Raw genomic sequence first — 19933 nt, forward strand, 5'->3', positions numbered from 1 at the left:
GTGTGTTATATTTGATTTCTTAGTTATATCTAACATATGAATAGTTGCAATATATGCTCATTTAGAACAAACTATTCGAGATAAAGTAATCAGCAGTCCTTGAATGTTATTTATGACAACCGTAACCATAACTCATTCTAAACTGATATTAAACCTAATTTCTTTACAAGGGAAATCATAATTAAGTTACTCTTTTTATTTAAATAATATATTTTAACAGATAAGAACAAGATTAAGAAATATGTTAGAGAAGAAATTGATTAAATTTTAAGTTTCTCCATATTTCATATGAATACTTTTATTCAATATTCAATTCAATCTTGAAACAGTCATAAATGTATACAAAATTTAAAATATACGTTTCTTATAATATCGTTTTGGCTCTGTTAATAACGGGAGTTACGACACTAGTTCTCACAACGATTGATAGATGGCAGAGATATCGTCTTCTACGTTGGTTTCTTGCACAAGAGTACGAGAGATTTTTTTGTTCATAGCCTGGACCGAAAGTGGTTCTGCTGGGATGCTGCACAAACGCGGCGCCTGTGTTGCTAGTAATTGACAGCTGCCGAAAAGCGGCGACTCGATCGGATGCGTGTGCAGATATGTTGTCTCGTTAATGAGATGGAAGATATTACTCGCGAAGATTTGAAGGAAACAAGGTGAATCTGTCTTATCTCCGTGGCCCCCGGATTCGTTTCGAAACATTATGTATTTATACCAACATTATCGTCTGCGTAGTACAATTTAAAAAGTTCGTATGTGTTTACAGTTTCGCGAAAACCGTGAAAAACGTTATGTACACCCTCGCGACGTCTTCAGGATATATACATGTATCATATCCCTGATAGAATAGTGAAAAGAAAAAAATGCTCACGCAACGTGAACATTGAACGAAAGTGAAGTTTTTTGTTGATAATTTTATCGAGTGTTTCTCGAGTGTCCGTCATGTCGAATACGTACATATGTTCATCCCTACCAATACGTTGAGAAAAGTTTGGTAAGCTTTTTAAGACATTTCCTATTACAATACATATCTTTAGACATTACTACTATAAAACAATAATAGTAAAAATTCTTTAAATGTAGTATTTAAAACATACAATTTTATAAATTATATCTCAGTGCAAGATATATTCGGTGACATAAACTATATAATATGACAAAACGATATAATATTTTATCAATTTTTATATTTCCATAATTAAATTGAGTATTAAAAATATTCAACAATCATTTGATGGTGAAAAAATCTCGTAAATGAGTCAGTTCAGAAAGTTCGCACACTCTAACGTCTAATAGCCGCTGGAAACCGGTTTTCCCGAAAATGAAATTTTTCTCAAGTGCACGCGATATTCCTATGGAAGTCGTCCTCTGATTCAGTTCTGTCCCAAAACTCAAGCACCCACCAGGTCCGATTTCTTTGTGAATCGTAAGGTATATATCACATAAATCCTCGTGAAAGAACAATTTGGACCTCTGAAAGGATTTACAGCTAACCGGTTGTCACGTAGGTTGCACGCTCGCGAGAACCTTCTGATAGATCGTCATGATCCTCCTCAGACTTTCGCCTGTTCAATGACGTGCTTATATATACATATGTATACACGAAGACGCTCATACAGGTCCAGCATCGAACTTTCCCATCTAATGCCTAATGCATAGTCGAAGACCGATCGTCCTGTCAAAATCATATATCGTTACGTCGTTACGTGTCGTGTTGAAGGCTTTGGTTACGGTGTTCTGGCGAACTTTTATTCTGACGAATGAAACATCTGAAGATTGAAATATACATATATTTTTATTTCCATTTTTCATTTTCCGATTAAATATTCTTTATTAAGTTGTATATTTCATTTTCGCAATATCAATTTGTGTAAGTTGTACTATCGAGTGATGTAATTTAAATTTAATATATTCGAACCTAATTAATTACTATGTATGTGGAAATACGCTTTCCACTGTACTCATAACAATCTATATATTTGATTGATTTGATGTATTCATAAAAAATCGCATCCTCTGTAACCACAACCTTAACCTGTTGAGATTTTGCTTCATGTCTGAGATATCATGCTTATAATTAACATAGAAAAGAAATGCTAGAGATTTTCTAGAAATAAACTTTCTTCGATATGATTAATCCTTGGTTAATAAATAAAGCACTACTGTATATACACATTTCTGACATGTTTGCCCATAAAGGCATATAATTCACACAACTCATACCGTATATGACAAGTACAATTAATGTACCAAAGCCCACATATTACGCATAATTTCCAATCTTATTTGCTTGAAACTTCACGGAGAATCGTAAACATAGTGCTTGGCATCATAAAGTTTGGTTGGCGTGGTATACATTTACCCAGGACTTATTAAATCGTCGATCGTTTACGTTACACCGCGCCGTATCCATGGATCCGCCAGCTCGTAACGATCTCATAAATCGTGTTGATCTACGGTCCCGCAGGGGGGAGGGCGTTTACGTGCATCCTACTGTAACATCGCGAAAGAAATGACGAAAAGAACTGTTACAAGCAGCCGGTAATGTACGCCGCTGTCCTCGATGATACGCGACGAAGGAATGCATGCTGGGGAGCGGTGTGTGTCTCTGTCTCGGAATCGATAAGACAGTGAATCCAATCGTGGAAGGTATAAAGCAATAATGACAAATGGGGAGAAGGTTTGTTTCTATGAAAGGTCATTCGGGTTTCACGATGTCTTGTGGGAAATTTCGTGATGTCCTCCGACTGTGGTTCATTCGATTTCCAAATATACAATAAAAAGGATGATTCTACAGATAGAGATAATACAGGTTCATGAAAGTATTTGGATACCAACCATAGAAACCTTTTACAGATATTGTACGTGTTACATAAAACATTTTGAAATTTCGTTAGAACTGCTATCGGGTATGATTCAATATACATAATATGTACAAATATTCATAAATGTATGTATGTAATAAATAATATCCGTAAACATCCGAATACTTTCATGAACAACTGTATATCAATTCGCCATCGAAAAGTGTTTTTTTTTTTCAATTTCGTGATATGGGAATTTTTTAATGTACAGGGTGTCACACCAATTTTACCCACTTAAAATTTCTTTATTATTTTAAATGAAAATAAAGTACTGAAAATGTTCTTATTTTAAAATTTTTCATAAATGGATAAAGATGAACAGTCTACTTATGACAATCGATATTTCTCCATCGCTAGACGACACACGATGGACCGAATTGATCGAGAAATTCGTTGCGAGATCGTGGCAAGTGTCGTTGTGATACTGTAGGGAGGAACGGAGACAGATAGAGAGAGGTGGAAGGAAGGGAGAGGGAGCCAGAGAGGGAGACAATGTAAAGCCGCGTTTCTCCTGCGAAGAGGATCGCGGTAAGGGTTCGAATAAGAGGCACGGTGGTGGGGGTGGACAGAGTGACCAGAGTGGAGTGGGTAAAGAGTAGGACAGCAAGGAAAAAGAGCGAGTACACGGGTGAAAAGAGAAGAGAAGAGCGAGATGGATATACACGATATAGGTTTTGGTTTGGGCAGCCGTTGGAATGCGGTGGCCGCGGGGCGGACGGCCGTACGCCATGCCACGCCGTATATACATACATACATACATATACACTCAATGCCGCACGGCGTAGCCGGTGTACAGGACCCAGCGCCGCGTCCAGCACATTCTGTGCCCGAGGCAGAATCATACTTTTGTTTACGCCCACGTGCGCCTCTCTGGAACACGAATTTTCGATTGCTCCCCAGGTAAATCACGAGCACCCCATGACTGTCATAGTATTTCCACTGTCACCACTCGCAAGCATAACAAATCACTTCATGTGCGAACGAACTTTTGTGAACTATTGTATACGTATGTCTCATAGACATACTCGATAAAACAATTAAAAAGTTGGCTTATACAGCATACAGAAATGTTCTTCTTAACATTATAGTTTAGATAACTGAGTCGTTCAGATAAGAGGAACTTTAATTCTCAACAATTAGTTGACGATTACGGAAGCCAAAAGAATCTGTTAATATTGACAGATGGTATTTATGTTGAATGAAAAGAATGTGGTACACCGTTATCTTTTTATGACGTGTTAGTTTTAGATTGTTTCAAACATAATCAAATCACATAAATACGTGGAATTTACTTCTTTACATTATATGTATAATATAAAAACTATAAAGATTTCGAAATTTTACTTCCAAATCATCATTCGGTGTGCGTTACGCATGATAATAAAATGAGGTTAAATTTCAACTATGGGAAGACTGATAATGAGAAACATACTAAAAATATAGTAGAACCCGAATACGAGGAAAAACCGAGTCATAACGAATTGTATAAATAAAAAAAGGAAAGGAAAACATCGGTTATGTATCATAAAAGAGTAACAAAAATAATACAAGACCAAAGCTTTCGGGTAAGTGGGTCACGAAGAACTATACAACTCTGTGTTCCAAGCGATCTACATTTTAGAATTATTATAATACAACATTACGCATCATACAAAATTACATACTGTACAGCTTTCTGCAAATATATCAATAGTATTAAAAAGTATTATTAGGCAGAGCTAAAGTATTTCAGAATACAATTTCTTTATTTAGATTGTTTAGATTAAATGACAAGGGATTCAATTCAAGTTCAATCATTTGATTATTGGCAGATCAATTTCATAATCACTAGCAAATTTGTACTGAATCTATTAAAATGCACTTTCCTCCCTTTTCGCGTGTAAAATAATAGATTAGAACGCGTTTACTATTACTATACCAACAAGAACTTAAGATAAATAGCGTGACACAAAACCAGCAGACGTCACGACGATAGGACGTTTTTAGATCTGGTGGAAGAACGAGGATCGGAACACAGTTACTTCCTCTGGTAAAAACGGTGGAAGGATCTTAAAGAATGTTGGCATTCCGCGAACATCACGTGGATGAAAATTCCGCGAAAGGGCAGCCAACATTGCGCGCGTGCTTTCACTTCGCGTGGAAAAGGGGTATGAAGGGAATGGCGGAGGGAGGGCGGACGCGAGACGCTCTGTTCCTGATATGCACGCTTAAGGAAGCACTTTGGGAGCCAGCCAGAGTAATTGCATACAAGGGGCCGTCAAAGCGAGCAACACGAGACCACGCTCTCGTCGGGTCTCGTTTGCGGAAACTTCCAAAAAGTTTTAGGTTTACGTTGTACCATTTGTGCTTCATATTTGCAACATGAATTGATGCTTCTTTTCTTTATTTTTCTTTTTACATCTCTTTCCTTCTTTGCCCCTTTTTCTTTCCTTTTTTATTAATTTTATAATATAGAACTTCTATGTTTCTTTTTTTCTTGTTACTTGCAAGTTATATTAGGCTTGGCGGGAAATTTGAAGTATTGTATAGCAATTGGAATATTACAATATTGTAGCGGATTTATGAGAGTTTGTTTACAGTTGTCAAATCCCTTTAGTTTTATTAGAATTAGTATTAGAACTAGTAAAGTATAATATGGTTTGAGCTATGCTGCAGCTATAAAAGTATGTACAAGATTTTAAATAGGGACTAAATTGTTACTTAGGTATTTCGCTTAAAGTTTCTCGACTTTATTAGTTAATAGAATTTCATTCTATCAAAATAAGAGAATTAATTGAAATAAAATGGCGATATATATAAGCAATGTAAATAGATAGTAATGAAAGTCCTCACTTACAGATATTTTAATGTAATTAGAAAATAATGAGGGAGAAGGTAGTGAATATTCCACCTAATGTACAATCAAACAAACTATTTATTGTTCGATTTAAACAGCTGAGTTTCACCTGACTAATATATATTTCTCGTACTAATCTCAGAATATCCTAAGCTTTTTAGACTATGAATTACAAGTATTTCAGGAATTCTAACAATTCCATCTATACAATTATAAATCTATTAATAACACGTAGCTGTGAAGCATTATTTATCATCGATACTATTGACCGATTTAACGAGCTGAAAACTGCGTTCTTTAGTCCACCTTACGCCTACACGATGAAACGAAATGTAATTCGTGCGGTTGGTTAAACAAGATATCGATCCGTGAGTTGCCCCATATGGCTCTATTCATTGAGTTATGAGATCGGTCATGCGGGGAAAATTGCAGTTCTTCAAGGGGTTAATCCAACTACACTGCCAACCTATAGCCATCCACTTATGCAACGGGACACCATCGAACCGCACCCATCGCTGTTTACTCTTGTGCATCGATCCGTTCGTGTACTTTGTACGTCCATCAGCTTCTTATACCTCACTATCTTTCTGCGGAAGTGTTTGACTTAAAGGGATATTTTCACTAGAAAATTCGCTTTTCAGGAAAGATTTGGAAGTTCTTAAATTTTAAAAAATGTTTTGAAAGTTCAGGAAAGTGTTCTAGAAAATTGTTACTTCAATTTTTTTAAATCTTTTCGTTTCTAATCCAGTGGTCATTTCTCATTGAGTTTGTATAACTTCCAAAAACCACCTGTTTCATGCAGGTTATAACTTCTATTTATACATCTACAATAGAATGCTTTTTCTTTCATAATCTAGGTTAGATCATTAGTGCATGCACAAAGTAATTCATTTTAGATTTAAATTTTTTTGTTGTAACCAATAACAAAGTTATTTTTAAATTCTTTTCTATCGTACAAGAAAACCAATTTGCATCATTATAGAAGATTTACAGAATTCATTTTATACCTTCTATATTATATCTTATATAATCATAAATCATAGTTCGTTAAGATCTGTAAAACTTCCAATATCAAGCAAATTCTTAAGATAATTTAAAACTACGGTAAATCGTTATTAGGACATTATAAACTTTAACATCTAAGTGAGCACATCTTATTCAGATTCCGTTGCTAGATATAATGACTATCATCTTTCAATAGAACGTAGATACATGTGTACGTGAACGTCCAACTCAATAATTACCGCAGAAAGTCTGTTATCTATGTGATATCGGGGTCCGAGCACGTTTACGAGTGACTTATTGAAAACCAGTTATCAACTGGACCGCCTCCCGGAACAGATCGCGCTAACATCGGGGTTAAGGGAGGCAACGGTTCGCCACGAAATAGGAAAATTAAAGGCGCACGTGTTACAACATTTTTTTTCGTGATCGTTCATTCGTGACTGCGATCGTTCGCAACTATTAACGCTCGTCCATAGGAATGTTACTCTCGCATGTACGAAACTTGGACGTTCGCTTTCCCATATGTATGTATTTTATATAGGTATAGATCCTAATCTCTATGCGAAATATCATTCATCATTTTGACCGCGTTTGTATGTCTGTTATTAATATTTGATATGAAAAACATACGCTGAAGGTCGGGGATTCTTTTTAATGAAGTTTTTGGTGGTACTGATACCAGTAACTGAGGTTAAATCTCGTATGTAAGCAGTTTAACCTGTTTTGCGTATGATATTCATTCTCTTTGTTTCTTGTATAATCTGTCCCTATTTTTACAGAACGTTCTTTGTTTCTTCTTTTCTCTTATTATATCTGATATCCGCTGTCCTTTTTTTTTATTGACGTTGGATATCTGGTATCACAAATCAATTGTAAAGTAAATGATATAAATGAAAGAACGTATTATATATTTATAGTCCTCTAAGGAAAATGTATAATGAGATCCCAATTATTTAAATGTATTGCGATATATTAAAGAATATTTAACAGTATAAAATTCATGTTAACTTAAAACATATTATGTACCTATGTGTATAAAATGAACGATTCTTTATAAAGGTACATTCAGAAGTTGTAGTCTAGAGTCTAGGGGAAGTAGTTTTCAGGGTATACAACTTTCTAATTCGTAAATCATAAATCTCTTTTCCCCTCTTGTCTGTAACTTATACTATCCTAACTCATAGAATCTTCTTCCTCTTTAAATATTAATTAAATCTCCGATTTCAAAGTTGTTTCGATCCTCATGAAACTTATAATACTAGAATTCACACTAAAAAATAATTCTCTATTTATATTCTATAAATATTAATTCTTTAAAAATTAAATTATTTATTTATAACTATAATTATATAATTATACATATAATCATATAGTGAATTTCAATCTCTACTTAAAAAATTAGTAGAAATGCTACATCTATATGCTCCAGAGTTCATAACTTAATTGCGGCCAGTTTTAACAAAAACAACGTAGACACTTGCTAGAACCGCAGTATTTGAACATGTAGAACGTGTTTATTAATTTGTGTATGTTAAAAGCGGCAGACCGGTCTGTCCACCATTGTTGCTACAATTCACCAAAAGAATCCATTATTTCACTTTTTTTTGTTATCGTTAATGAGTTGCGTATTGCGTAGTGAACGGTTAGCAAGCGATTGACCTCAAATGGAGTTTATGGAACGGTTATTAGCCCGCACAAGGATTGCCAGTTTTGCAATATAACATGCTGGTAAAAGAATATGTACATTTTTTTAAGAAAAATTAATTTTTCATTAATTCCTTTCTATTACGTGCAATCTGATTTTTATTCATAAATAACATAATTTATTATAGATAGAGTAATCACTAATACAAAATATCCAAATAATTTCAAAATAAAAGATCTGCAAACTACATAATCTTTCACCGCTGTAATAACTACATTCCTAAAAGTTTTCCCCTTATTTGAGAAACACCCTGAACATCCTGTAATTCATTTAATCCTTTTCCAGATCACTCTATAAGCGGACATATTTTCAATGGAGAAAGTTGCAACAAATTTTCCCGAAAGGCATTGGAATCTCGCGCGAAATGAACGATACGCTCTTCCTATTAATATATTCGGCGTGTTTCCAACGGTAATTAGCGGCACGTTCGCAGCGCGACAACAGACACCGCGCGTATGAACAGAGAAATAATTGTTTCCTCCCGTCAGCGATGCTATCGCGCTGCTAATTATTCTCAGAATCATCCAGGCGCTCGTTAATGACCTTCGAGCCCGAGAAGAAAGTTTCGCATAATTACTTTCTACCGAAGATTTTCCCGATCGGGAGCAGATTTCTCGCGGCGAATTTCTATACGCGTTCACAAGCTAGCTTTGCTCGCGTTTTTGATAAGAGAAGAGTTACTATTATGTTATTATGTTTCATTACCTCATGCAATTGCATTGAAAAGTATACTCAGCGAAAGTATAGTATAATAATCTATTAATTTAAAAAATTTATTAAAGATTTATAGTATTTTTGCGATTTTATGATTCTATTGGCACGTAAGAAAAAAAATAATTAAATTTAAATCAATAACAGTAAAATTGCATTTTTTATCTGCATTGTGATTTAAAAAAATTAAATAATATTAGTACCTTATACAATAATAGAATATCCAGTAACTTCCATATTTCTATCAACCTAAATTCTTCTAGAAGAATTTTTCAAGAAAAGTGAAATATACTAAAATGTTTTTTAACAAGAACGTAAAATATTTTTATTTTAAAATTTGTAGGTCTTCCAGTGCAATCAGCAACGGGAGGCACAATGAACGTCGAACGAGCCACGATGGATGGTTGCGGGCAGCAACCGCTGTTTTTGACCGGTACTTCCGGTTCTGGCGGTATATCCAGTCCCCAGCAGCAGACCGTCCAAACCGGTGCGCCTCCAGAACACTATGGGGGACCATTGAGCCTGAGTATCTGCATATCCGATTCCGGTCACGAGATACTGCGACCCAAGCCACGCCGGTGAGTCTTCTTTTATTTTCCATGAACCCAGTCGCCGATCCACCAGCGATCCTCTGTAATCGATATCGATCTTAACGAAGATCTGATTAATGGTCGCGTTCACGGTGATCCGCTAGCCCCGATAAGGATCGATTAAAACCGCCCGGGAATCTTGGAACGTTGACCTCCTCTTCCTACGGCACCAAACTAGATATTGTTCTATGCTACAATAACTATCGTTCCTTTTTTAATACGTCTCTCGTAAATATATCTGATATATAAATTAATATTCAAAATTGAGCATTGACAAGGTAAATTATCCATGTATTATGCGTTTTTTATGTAGCAGTATTGGATAAAACCTATTAAATAAAATTGTTATCTAAATGTAGTGATTTTCATTCTTTTTTGAATCAAAATAGCTACTAAATCAGTCGTAAACTTTCATTACTGGACTTACTTGTTACTTTATTAGCATGATAAAATGTCGTATCTTGTTCTCACAGATCGTAGATTTTATGTAAATCGAGCAATTTACGATTGCCCACAGACGGTGATTTTGTTGATGATGATAACGTTCATAACGTTGATAGAGATATTGGCCATCGTTTGAAAGTTATAAGAATCACTTGCCACTGTCTTTTAATCGGTCATTTAGTTAACAATGTATAACTGGCTATCGATGATCTGTAACATGAGCACGGGCTTCTTAAGAACATAGTGGTGAGCCAATATCGATACGGCATCTGATCCTCACGATCTTGGAGAAACGTAAAACGTTCGTCAAAGAAGACGAGATTTACTACCGGAAACTTCAGATGGGAGTGATGATAAAACAACTTGAAACATGAAAATATCGTAAATTGATATAATGTAGATTATAAAATTTCTATTAACCTCGATGTCAATATACATATCTATAGGGTGTTCTGTTTGTACCATCGGTCAAAATTTACTTAAAAAGTATTAAAATTTACCAAAACAAAATGTTCAATATCCAAGTGTGAGTACCATAATAATTTTGATTCTTTAAGTTCCACTATTTAAAGAGGTTTATTCTCAGAAATTCACCGAATGATTTCCTGCAATATTTACGAAAGGACCGAGTTCAAGGGCCTTTGTTCTCGGACATAAACTGCAGAATGTCGTTTTTTTTTTCTTTTGGACCGATGTTTAGCGGGATCTCAAAACATCACCGTTAAAAGAAGCCAGTCCACTTGCCGATCCGATTAAGGATCATTAAAATTTACGATGTACGTAATTACGACCGATTCGATTAACGATGTCGAACGAGCATATATTCGTAAGACACACCTCCCCTTTCCCCATCATTTAGTTCCATCGACACCACGCCGCGCACCACGGCTTCGGCCCTTGAAAAATCTGTTCGGCATACAAATAGGCACTGAAATTTAAGGGTTCACGTAATAGGCCCACAAATTCTCGAAGTTCGTTCACCCGGTGTATACACGTAACGGAGCTCGTACGCGGTAACTAACGTCAAATGTAAATAAACCATGTGGATTTTTTTTTTTAGACTCACATAGTGTTCACTATGTACTAATTGTCAAAAGTATTCTGTGGATTTTTCATATCTCAAATTTGGGTTACAATTATTAGAATCATTCTTTATTTCTTGTACATCATATCTTGTATATCATAGAAAGTATTTGCAATTTGCAGTGAATATTATAAAAACTTTTGTACATTATATCTTGTATATCATAGAAAGTATTTGCAATTTGCCGTGAATATTATAAAAATTAAAACTGTATTTAGAAAACTTTTACTTTTTATACATGCAAATATCTCATCAGTTTGCTCGTATAAAAATGTTAATCTAATCTTTACCTAATAAATTACTTTGTTACTTAATCAGTTATTAAGAAAGGGAAAGACGAAACAGATGAAAAAATTTGCGTGACTTTTAAAAGGCAGAATCGTTTCGTGACATGAAGGTTAAAATTTCTAGGTCGGGTGTATTGCTTTGAGATTCTGTGTATGCATGGTTCATTGGTATTCCAGCGCGTTAGCGTGTCGTGTGCACGCTCGGTGATTCGTATGTAAAAGACGGCCCATTGCGGCCTTATCAATATGTATGACACCGAATTATAATCGATAATAATTGCCCATCGATGCGTAACATTAAAATTATCGATTGCGTATCGTATTGCTCTCGATTTTGCCCCGATATCCGGTTAAAAATAGCTTTCAATGTGAAAACGGTCACTGACCTGTTTTGAGATTAGAGTACATTTGAAAAAAGATCTCCCAGTTCCTAGCGATGATTTTCTATAAATTCGAAGCATGTAGTTATGTTTGACAGTGTTCGAAACTTTTTTAATCACTGTAGCCAAGATTTCAATTACTATGAGATTTACAAACATTATGCATTCCTAAATTACTCGACCATACAAAACTTCTAACCACTCAATCTCGCGACAATTTTATATCCCTACACAATATTCATACTATACAATTTATACTATGTATTCAATTATGAAAGATTAATTTAGCGCGTAGTAGCATAGACTACTATAGCCATAACTATATATAAGGCATACAACAAAGACATTGTACTTTGCAGACGCGTAAGATGGTATAAAGGGACGCGTCTGCGCGTGTGAGTGCGCAAGGTAGTTTAAAAGAAGCTTAAATGACGGACACGTTGTATTTCGAACGAGTCAACGACCGCAAAAAATACGCCAGTCATCTTTCGCTGTAATCGTATATACGTACGAGCATCGTGGAATGCGCAAATGCAATCTCTATGGTATGAGAATGATCATCGTCGGGGATAAGGAGACGAAGTGACGCGTATCCTCTAAGCTTCTTCGAAAGCACGCGGTATTATTTATTAAATCAACGGGAAGCCCCATGAAACGCACGGTAAACGAGTAGCCCTCGTCTTCTTCCTCTCTCCCCCCCCCCCTTCCACACCCTTACCCTTTCTAACTCCGTGAAAAATCGAAATTTATTTCTGACGTGGTTGATCGATGGCTCGATGCCTCTGTCTCGAGAGTTAAGCCGAGTTTGCATTGTACCTGGTACTCGCGGCAAAAGGAACTGTTCTTTAAACTTACATCTTTTAGGTTAGGAATATGATTCTGTTTCGATGGAGTCTGTGTATGTATATCGAGTGCAACCTCAAAAAAAGGGTGATAGATGTTTATTTCAAGTGTTTTAAAAATTATTTTAAATAATACTTATGGTGGTGATTACCAATGACTACTAGAGCGTCACTGAAAAATTGAAGCTGGTCACAGACGATGATTATTGCGGTCAACGTTAAAATATATAGGGTAATAGTCAAATTTATATCAGTTGGAATTATGATGTCATTTTCAATCGAATAAGTCTTCGAAGGAATTCGTCTTGAGTAAGCAAGTCGTTTTAATTATTTTAAAATAATGAAAAAATATAAGAAGTATAAGATAATAAGCGTATAGCAGTGAGGTAATCTATACACTTCGGCGTATTATCTTTTGCAGTTATTTAAAATTTATATACATATATTAGAAATTCAATGGGGAGAAAATAATCATAAATGAATAATTTAGGATTTACTTAGATTTGTATCTTCGAATGGAAAGTGACCACACAGATGAATAATGTATTAACTTGTATATGCTAAACGATATTTATCAAGCAGATCTTTTTGTGAGTCCGTTTCGACTGGCTTCAAAATCTAAACTTTTATAAAAGTTCACTTTCATAAAAAACCACTCACCTAAAACATCACATTTTGTTCACTCTAACCAATTAAATTACATTCTGTTTACTTAAATTGCCGTATTTTATCATGCACCATAAACTACGCAAACTATTCTTAAACATCGAATATCTTAAATCAACTCGTGGAAGCATTGACGTGCAATTAAGAACGATTTCCCATAAAATAGTCGTGGGGACAAATCGTTGGTGGAGTATCAATGAATCGCGAGACATGAAGTGCACGCGCACGCGAGCAGACGACGAAGATGCGCAAGCGCAAAATATCCCGCGTGTCGAGTCAGGGTTATCGAGGGTTATCGAAGAGAAAGCCCGTTCGTGTAGCTCGTTGCCTGACCGATTTACGGTGACGTGAGTCTCCTCTGGGTCCCGTTCCATTAAAATACACTACTGTCCACGTACAGGATGTAATACAATATATAAGACCCACGTGAAAGATAGATAAGTAATAGGAAAGTGTTGTAAATTCGTATATTTTAATTTGAGATTTATTATATTTTATTCATTATATTTTGATTTAAATTGCTTTTCGAGTTTTAATAAATTAGTATATTGTAATAGTTTGTTTGATAAAAATATTACATTATTAAGAAACAGATTTTAACCTTAAAAAGTAAGAACCAGTAATAGTGCACGTATTTACAAGCACGTATTTATCTGACTTCTGAGTTTCTTAAGTTACATTGTATTATATAACACAGTTACATCGTAGCGTTGAACTGTATCACGATCGTGATATACCTTGTATGTATACGTCGAATGTTTTCCCTAATATTACAGTGAAGCAGCCATTAAAAAGGATAACAATAGGAGAATTGTTCGATTAGAATGGTTTTTGCTATTGTTTAACCTTTTCTTAATTTCTTTCTTCTTTTCCGTTTTCTTGTACTTTTTAGTTTTTATTTGTTACTTGTGAAAGTTCAATTAGTTTGAATGTGGGAAATTGAGAATGTGGGATATACCGGTTGCTGGAATATATGAGAATTACATTACGTTTTTAGGCTGTCTGGTTGAACATTATAATTTTAAGATATTATTAGAATCATGTTCTATTTTTTATATGTATATGTATAAAATATAGTTTAAATTGGGATATAGCATCTATTCAAAGTTACATAGATGAAAAATGTTAACATAAACCCATAATGAAAGATATAAGTAGCACATAGAAGTGGTAGAAATAAATAATAGCAGAGACGAACAGTAGTAGAAACATAGGCAAGACTGACAAAAGATGTATGTACAGACATAGTTATCTAATAGCGTTATAGCAGGTTTCTTCCTTATCATGATTTCTAACAATTAAATATCAAACAAAGTTTAAGGTTCGATATTCACATACTAATTTTAAATCTCTGAAAAAGAAAATTTTATGTGTTCCAATTTAATAAGACAAAATCAACCCAGTTTTGTCGATGGATGGTTGCGATCAGCCACGCTGTAAGGGAAGAGGAAGGAAGGGAAAGGAGAGAGGCCGTTAACCTAAATATCTCGACCAGATCTGACTAAGCATCGGTGCACATCCTCTCACGCGCGTTATTATCGCGATCACCCGGTTCCCAGATAATGTTTCCCCTCTCGACACGTTTTCCTCTACTTTCAGATAACTAATTAAACAAGTCCGCAACTCTCCTTTCACACGATCGCGCGAAATTCTTCAGAAAATTTCTATTTCGTCGTCCAACGTTAGAATGGAAGAATGGGGGGGGGGTGAGGATAGTTTAGGTTAGGTGTACAGGAATAGTTCTTTCACGAAAGCGGCGAAAAGCTATCTGCCGATTGAGCGAGGTGATCTCTTGATTAGATGATGAACGAAAGGAAGGTGAAAGATGAAAAGTGAGAGCCAATGAGAGAAAGAGGGGGGAAGGAGGAGAGAGATATCTATCCTTGTTTATCGGTGAATCGAATAAAAGTGGAAAGTGTATTGTTATTAGAATAAGAACTTGTCAGGGAATCGATTAAGTGTGTTAAACTCGGCCGCGTGAAGGTTAGGTTTCTTGCGTATGAGATGTCGTTTCACCAGGATTTAATTATCATTTATTATATTTTGTTCTATCGTCAATTATTATCGCCTTATGTTAATCGCTTATTAATCTCATACCGTTTCAGTTTAAGCTTTAGGTTAATATTTCTGTTAGTAAAGTACAATGTGTATCTAAAGAGACTGCTGCAATAAGGAGGCAACTTCACATTTCTGTGATTTGAGTAAACAGAAGTCGAGCAAAGATGATCTAGAAATCAAGCATATCTTGCTTATCGCATCAGGTGCTATAGCTAATTCAATGTTTGTATATATTGAAATTTCCGCTCTGATTCGGTCGTATCCGCATATCTATTCCACATGAGACTAGAGTGTATAGCACTTTTTTTCAATCTCCTCAAACACGTGTCCTTCCGTTTTGAACAGCGTTGATCCGCTCGGATCTGTGTCACTTCACTTCGAACAGCTAGGATTCCGGCTTCAAACAAGTTCGACTTGTAGCATTCTACTTGCAACAACTTAAATTTACGCCAGCCGATTCTGATCGTATGTTCCGCTAATATGAAAAATAAATGACAAAATACAAGGTATTTATAGGTTACCTTGCTTCTCTTCTGAACCTTTTTCCTTTCTTTGGGGATCGGTAACATCTTAGTTACTTATCTCAGTTCGGTAGATTAAGCGTGTATCTTCTTTGGTCTTCCTGCTTGATTCGCTTTCTTCACATAATCTCACTGATAAGTGTTATCTTTAAAAACATACTATTATTACTAAACAATATAATATTCATTGTTCATTTTGTTATTTAATTGACCATGAGAAAAATTTGCAAATGTTATAGTTGTATCTAAATGCAGAATCTTTTCTTAGATGATACCTTTTAATATTACGAACATAACTTAACTGGTCATTCTACAAGGGTGCATTTTCTTCCTTTCTTTTATACCATACCGTAATACAAAAAAGAAAATTAACAGTACTTCTGTACAAACGTTAAAAAGTTAAATGCATAGATATATACATACCTACATCAATTTCAGTTAATCTCGAACAAAATTTCCGTCATTCCAGAATACGTTCCGGAACTCGGGGAATACCATTTTATTGCCTATGCCGTGTTACTATTAAGCACATATATTCACAAATAGCATGGAATAAATAATGCACAATAATAACTACATCGTTGAAAAATTATTTCCACATTCTTTGGCATTCAATAAAAAATATCAAACATTTAATGTTCACGTGCTTTATATAAAATCGTGTTTCAGTCAAACCATTTCGACTAACTTGGAAAATGACAAAATCTATTTCCTGTGGCTCCTGCTCGTTTATTAAACTTTGTCCTCAATAAACGCGAAATGAAACATTCAGTAGGTAACTATGAGGTTGATGGAGGGTTTTTATTTGTCCAGAACCGGTATGATTGAAATGTAATTTTACACACTTGTTCATTGGCCCCTGAGATCTGTGTTAAGAGTTCATTTTAGCGGTGCTTCGAGTGGTTTGTGAAGGTTTTATAACATTTTCAGTTGATCGAATAAGTGATGATTTTTATGAAATAAGATAACATCGATATAATATTTGGTTGGTTGTCATTAAGAAAAACGAATACAGTAGCAGACGCAATATATTATGAATAACGGCGAACTGACTTTCATTTTCACCACAGTTTCGCTAAAACTTACCTAACAATGAAAAATAAAAACACGATGGACCACTAGCATGGATAAAATACATGAACTTCCTAGTTTCCTAAAAGTTGTTGGTACTATTAATCAAAAGTTGTAATAAATTGCACCAATCAATCTCTTCAGCGAAATAACTAGTTTCATGAATTACTTGCATGAGTTGGTCACATAAGATACCTATCTAGTGCATTTATATGTAGTAACAGTAGATTAATTCTGTACTGAATCTTACTTTCATCATCATTTGTAGTTAAAAAAAAAAGCATTTATTACAGGATGTATGTCTATTAAAATTTTCTTTGATACAGCACTGTACGTTTCAAGTTTCTGACTTCTTTTTTAGAACACCATGCGTTGTAGAGTGTTTAATTGGAAGAAGATGACCTTAGCCCTCGGTTAAATGAAAGAATGAGTCAGGCTTAATTCATAATTACTGAATGAATGAGTCAAGTTTCAGAAGAATGTGGACTTTGTATTAGATTTTAGTTCCTTTGTTGCATCCACGAAAATGTAAATTTATATAAAAATTCGTAGTCAAAGGAAATAAATTATTTGTAAACAAAAATCTTTCCAATTTAACTCAAGGCAATTTATCCTCGGTCAGTAGAAATTTTCTTATTTTCACTGGAAACTCGAAACTGCGAAACTCATTCCTGTCTCATTATAATACATAATATACTATAATTTTATAGAGTGATCCATTTATTATACAAAGTAGGCAACTAGGATAATTTCTAACACAAACATTGCGTAAGCATGATGCAATGACAATTTTTGTTACAATTATAAACTACAACGTATGATGCCGCTAGAGGAAGGCACGGTTCGGTAATTAATTTAATATCCTCCGGTTGGAATGGTTGTCGCCCTTGACACCGGAGTTTCGCCAGATGAGCACGGACAATATACGCCTTGAACTCTTCCTTTGCAAAACCTTTCTCGTGGAGGGCACGTTATGTTATAGATTAAAGACTTCCGCCGTTGTTTGCGTGCGTTCTCGGAAAGGATGTATCAGCCACGAATAAAGTGATGGGCCCAAACGTGCCGTTTGTTCATTGAAGGGGTATTCAAGGAACCGATAATTCAGATAAATTTAATTGGACTTTAATTAGCGGCTCAGGCGATATGGAGGAGAAAGATGGCGTTGTTTCACTGCGACGAAAGTGAATTTATGAATGAAGAGTCATACAGTTCTCCCTCTGGAATGTAACAGTGACGTTGAAGAAGAGAAGATGAATTGAAATGATGGTTTTGTGAGATCTTCTTCCGAAGGAACTCTAATATCGCTTTTAATAGCAATTCCCTGCTTCTTCTCTTCCTACCTTGGAATTCTTATTTAATCAGTTAATGAAGATTTAAGTTGTTTATTAAATTAAGTACATGTTAAGTTCCTTTTTGCATTTCTGATTCATTAGAAAATTTTGTTCAAATTGGCAGTTTAAAGAAAGATATATTTTCCAACAATATAACAAATGAATCTATTTGTAATAAATCACGATGCATTATTAGATAAAAAAAAATCATTGTCTGAATTAATATACTGCGAGTTGAAAGGTGATATCGTGTACATTTTCCAAACACGGAATTAACTTTAGGTTTAATAATAATACCGCGTGCACAGCCTGTGTTCGCGTACACGTAGAATGCAGTTCATAAAGGGGGGAAAAAACGAAGACCGGTTTGTCTAGGGAGTAAAATTACCTTATGACTTTCACGCGAATTTATCACGGGCGTATTTCAACGGGAACAACGCTATTCGTGATCAATTAGAACGTTTTATTATCTATACTGTACGTTATTGTTTCTTCAATAACGACAAATTAATATTTTTATACTCTTCATTTTACTTATTTCTTTCAACTGAGTTGCACTTTATTATTTCTTGAGCAATTTCCTAGTTTAAGAAATATATAGATCTGTGCTTACTCAATCATTTCTTTTTTTAAATATAAAACACTAAAAATTTCTTGTAACTTTGTTTAAGCAATTTATAGGCAATTAGAGAATAAATAATAGGCAGTTAGAGAATAAAAATCAAATACAAAATGGTTTTAGAATAAATAAAAAAGAAAGATATTTGAAAATTATAGTATTCTCTGATACAAGTATATCTAAAAGAATTTTGGCCTACGCTAATTATACCTGGAAAACACCTGAGAAACTTCCTTGACATTGTTAAAGGTACCGGAAACTGTTAACATTATCTGGTTGCTTTCTTTCATTATGTATTTTCTTCTTCGTTTCGTGACCTCCAAAGCATAAATTACAATATGTGCATCGTTTAAATTCATTTTGGAATTGTTATATTTTTTTCTATCATTTATTTTTGTAATTTATATCTATACGTTTCCTTCTATACGTTGTTGCATTGTTTGTCTTGTATTGTTTTAAGGACCATAAAACTTATAATTGGAGCAGCTGCTTCATCAAAGCTTTCTGCCCTAACGTGTCTTAATTAACTTGAATTCGTTGAACTCCGTCATCCCGGGGTTCCGAGCATAATCTTATGTCTTCATAATTCTTCATAATTTATTTACGTATGAGCAAAAACAATTTCAAACTTTATATATACATTCGATAAAAAAGAATAATTTTTCATACAACGGTACTCTTACAAAAGTAGAACCGTCCATGAAACGTTTCTATCTCCTTCCATTTACGCACCATTCCGTTGCTATGTTTCCTAACATGACCAGTTAACAGTTTACGCCCTTCAATCGCGATAAACGCGGTTTTTGCATAGAGAAGGGATCGGCCGAGTGCGATGAAAGGATCGAAAACAAGTAACGTGTACAAGAATCGTCACGGGATGTGGTTAGGGCGATTCGAGTACACGGTCATAGGA

General features: G+C 34.8%; 1 protein-coding gene across 3 annotated transcripts in view; it reads left to right on the forward strand.

Moving 5' to 3' along the window:
• Positions 1-525: 525 nt before the first annotated feature.
• Positions 526-19933, forward strand: part of LOC139988927 (ankyrin repeat and BTB/POZ domain-containing protein 2) — a 34330-nt gene continuing 14922 nt past the window's right edge. The window contains exons 1-2 of one of the 3 annotated variants that reach the window (XM_072006755.1): positions 526-1000; positions 9471-9705. In XM_072006755.1, coding sequence (XP_071862856.1) covers positions 9503-9705 — 203 coding nt within the window. In that variant the 5' untranslated portion in view covers positions 526-1000; positions 9471-9502. Of the gene's footprint in view, positions 1001-8734; positions 8828-9470; positions 9706-19933 lie in introns of those variants that run through there. The other 2 variants (XM_072006769.1, XM_072006763.1) reach the window with 2 other exon arrangements.

This window comes from Bombus fervidus, chromosome 1 (assembly GCF_041682495.2).
Source record: "Bombus fervidus isolate BK054 chromosome 1, iyBomFerv1, whole genome shotgun sequence".
NCBI lineage: Eukaryota > Metazoa > Arthropoda > Insecta > Hymenoptera > Apidae > Bombus > Bombus fervidus.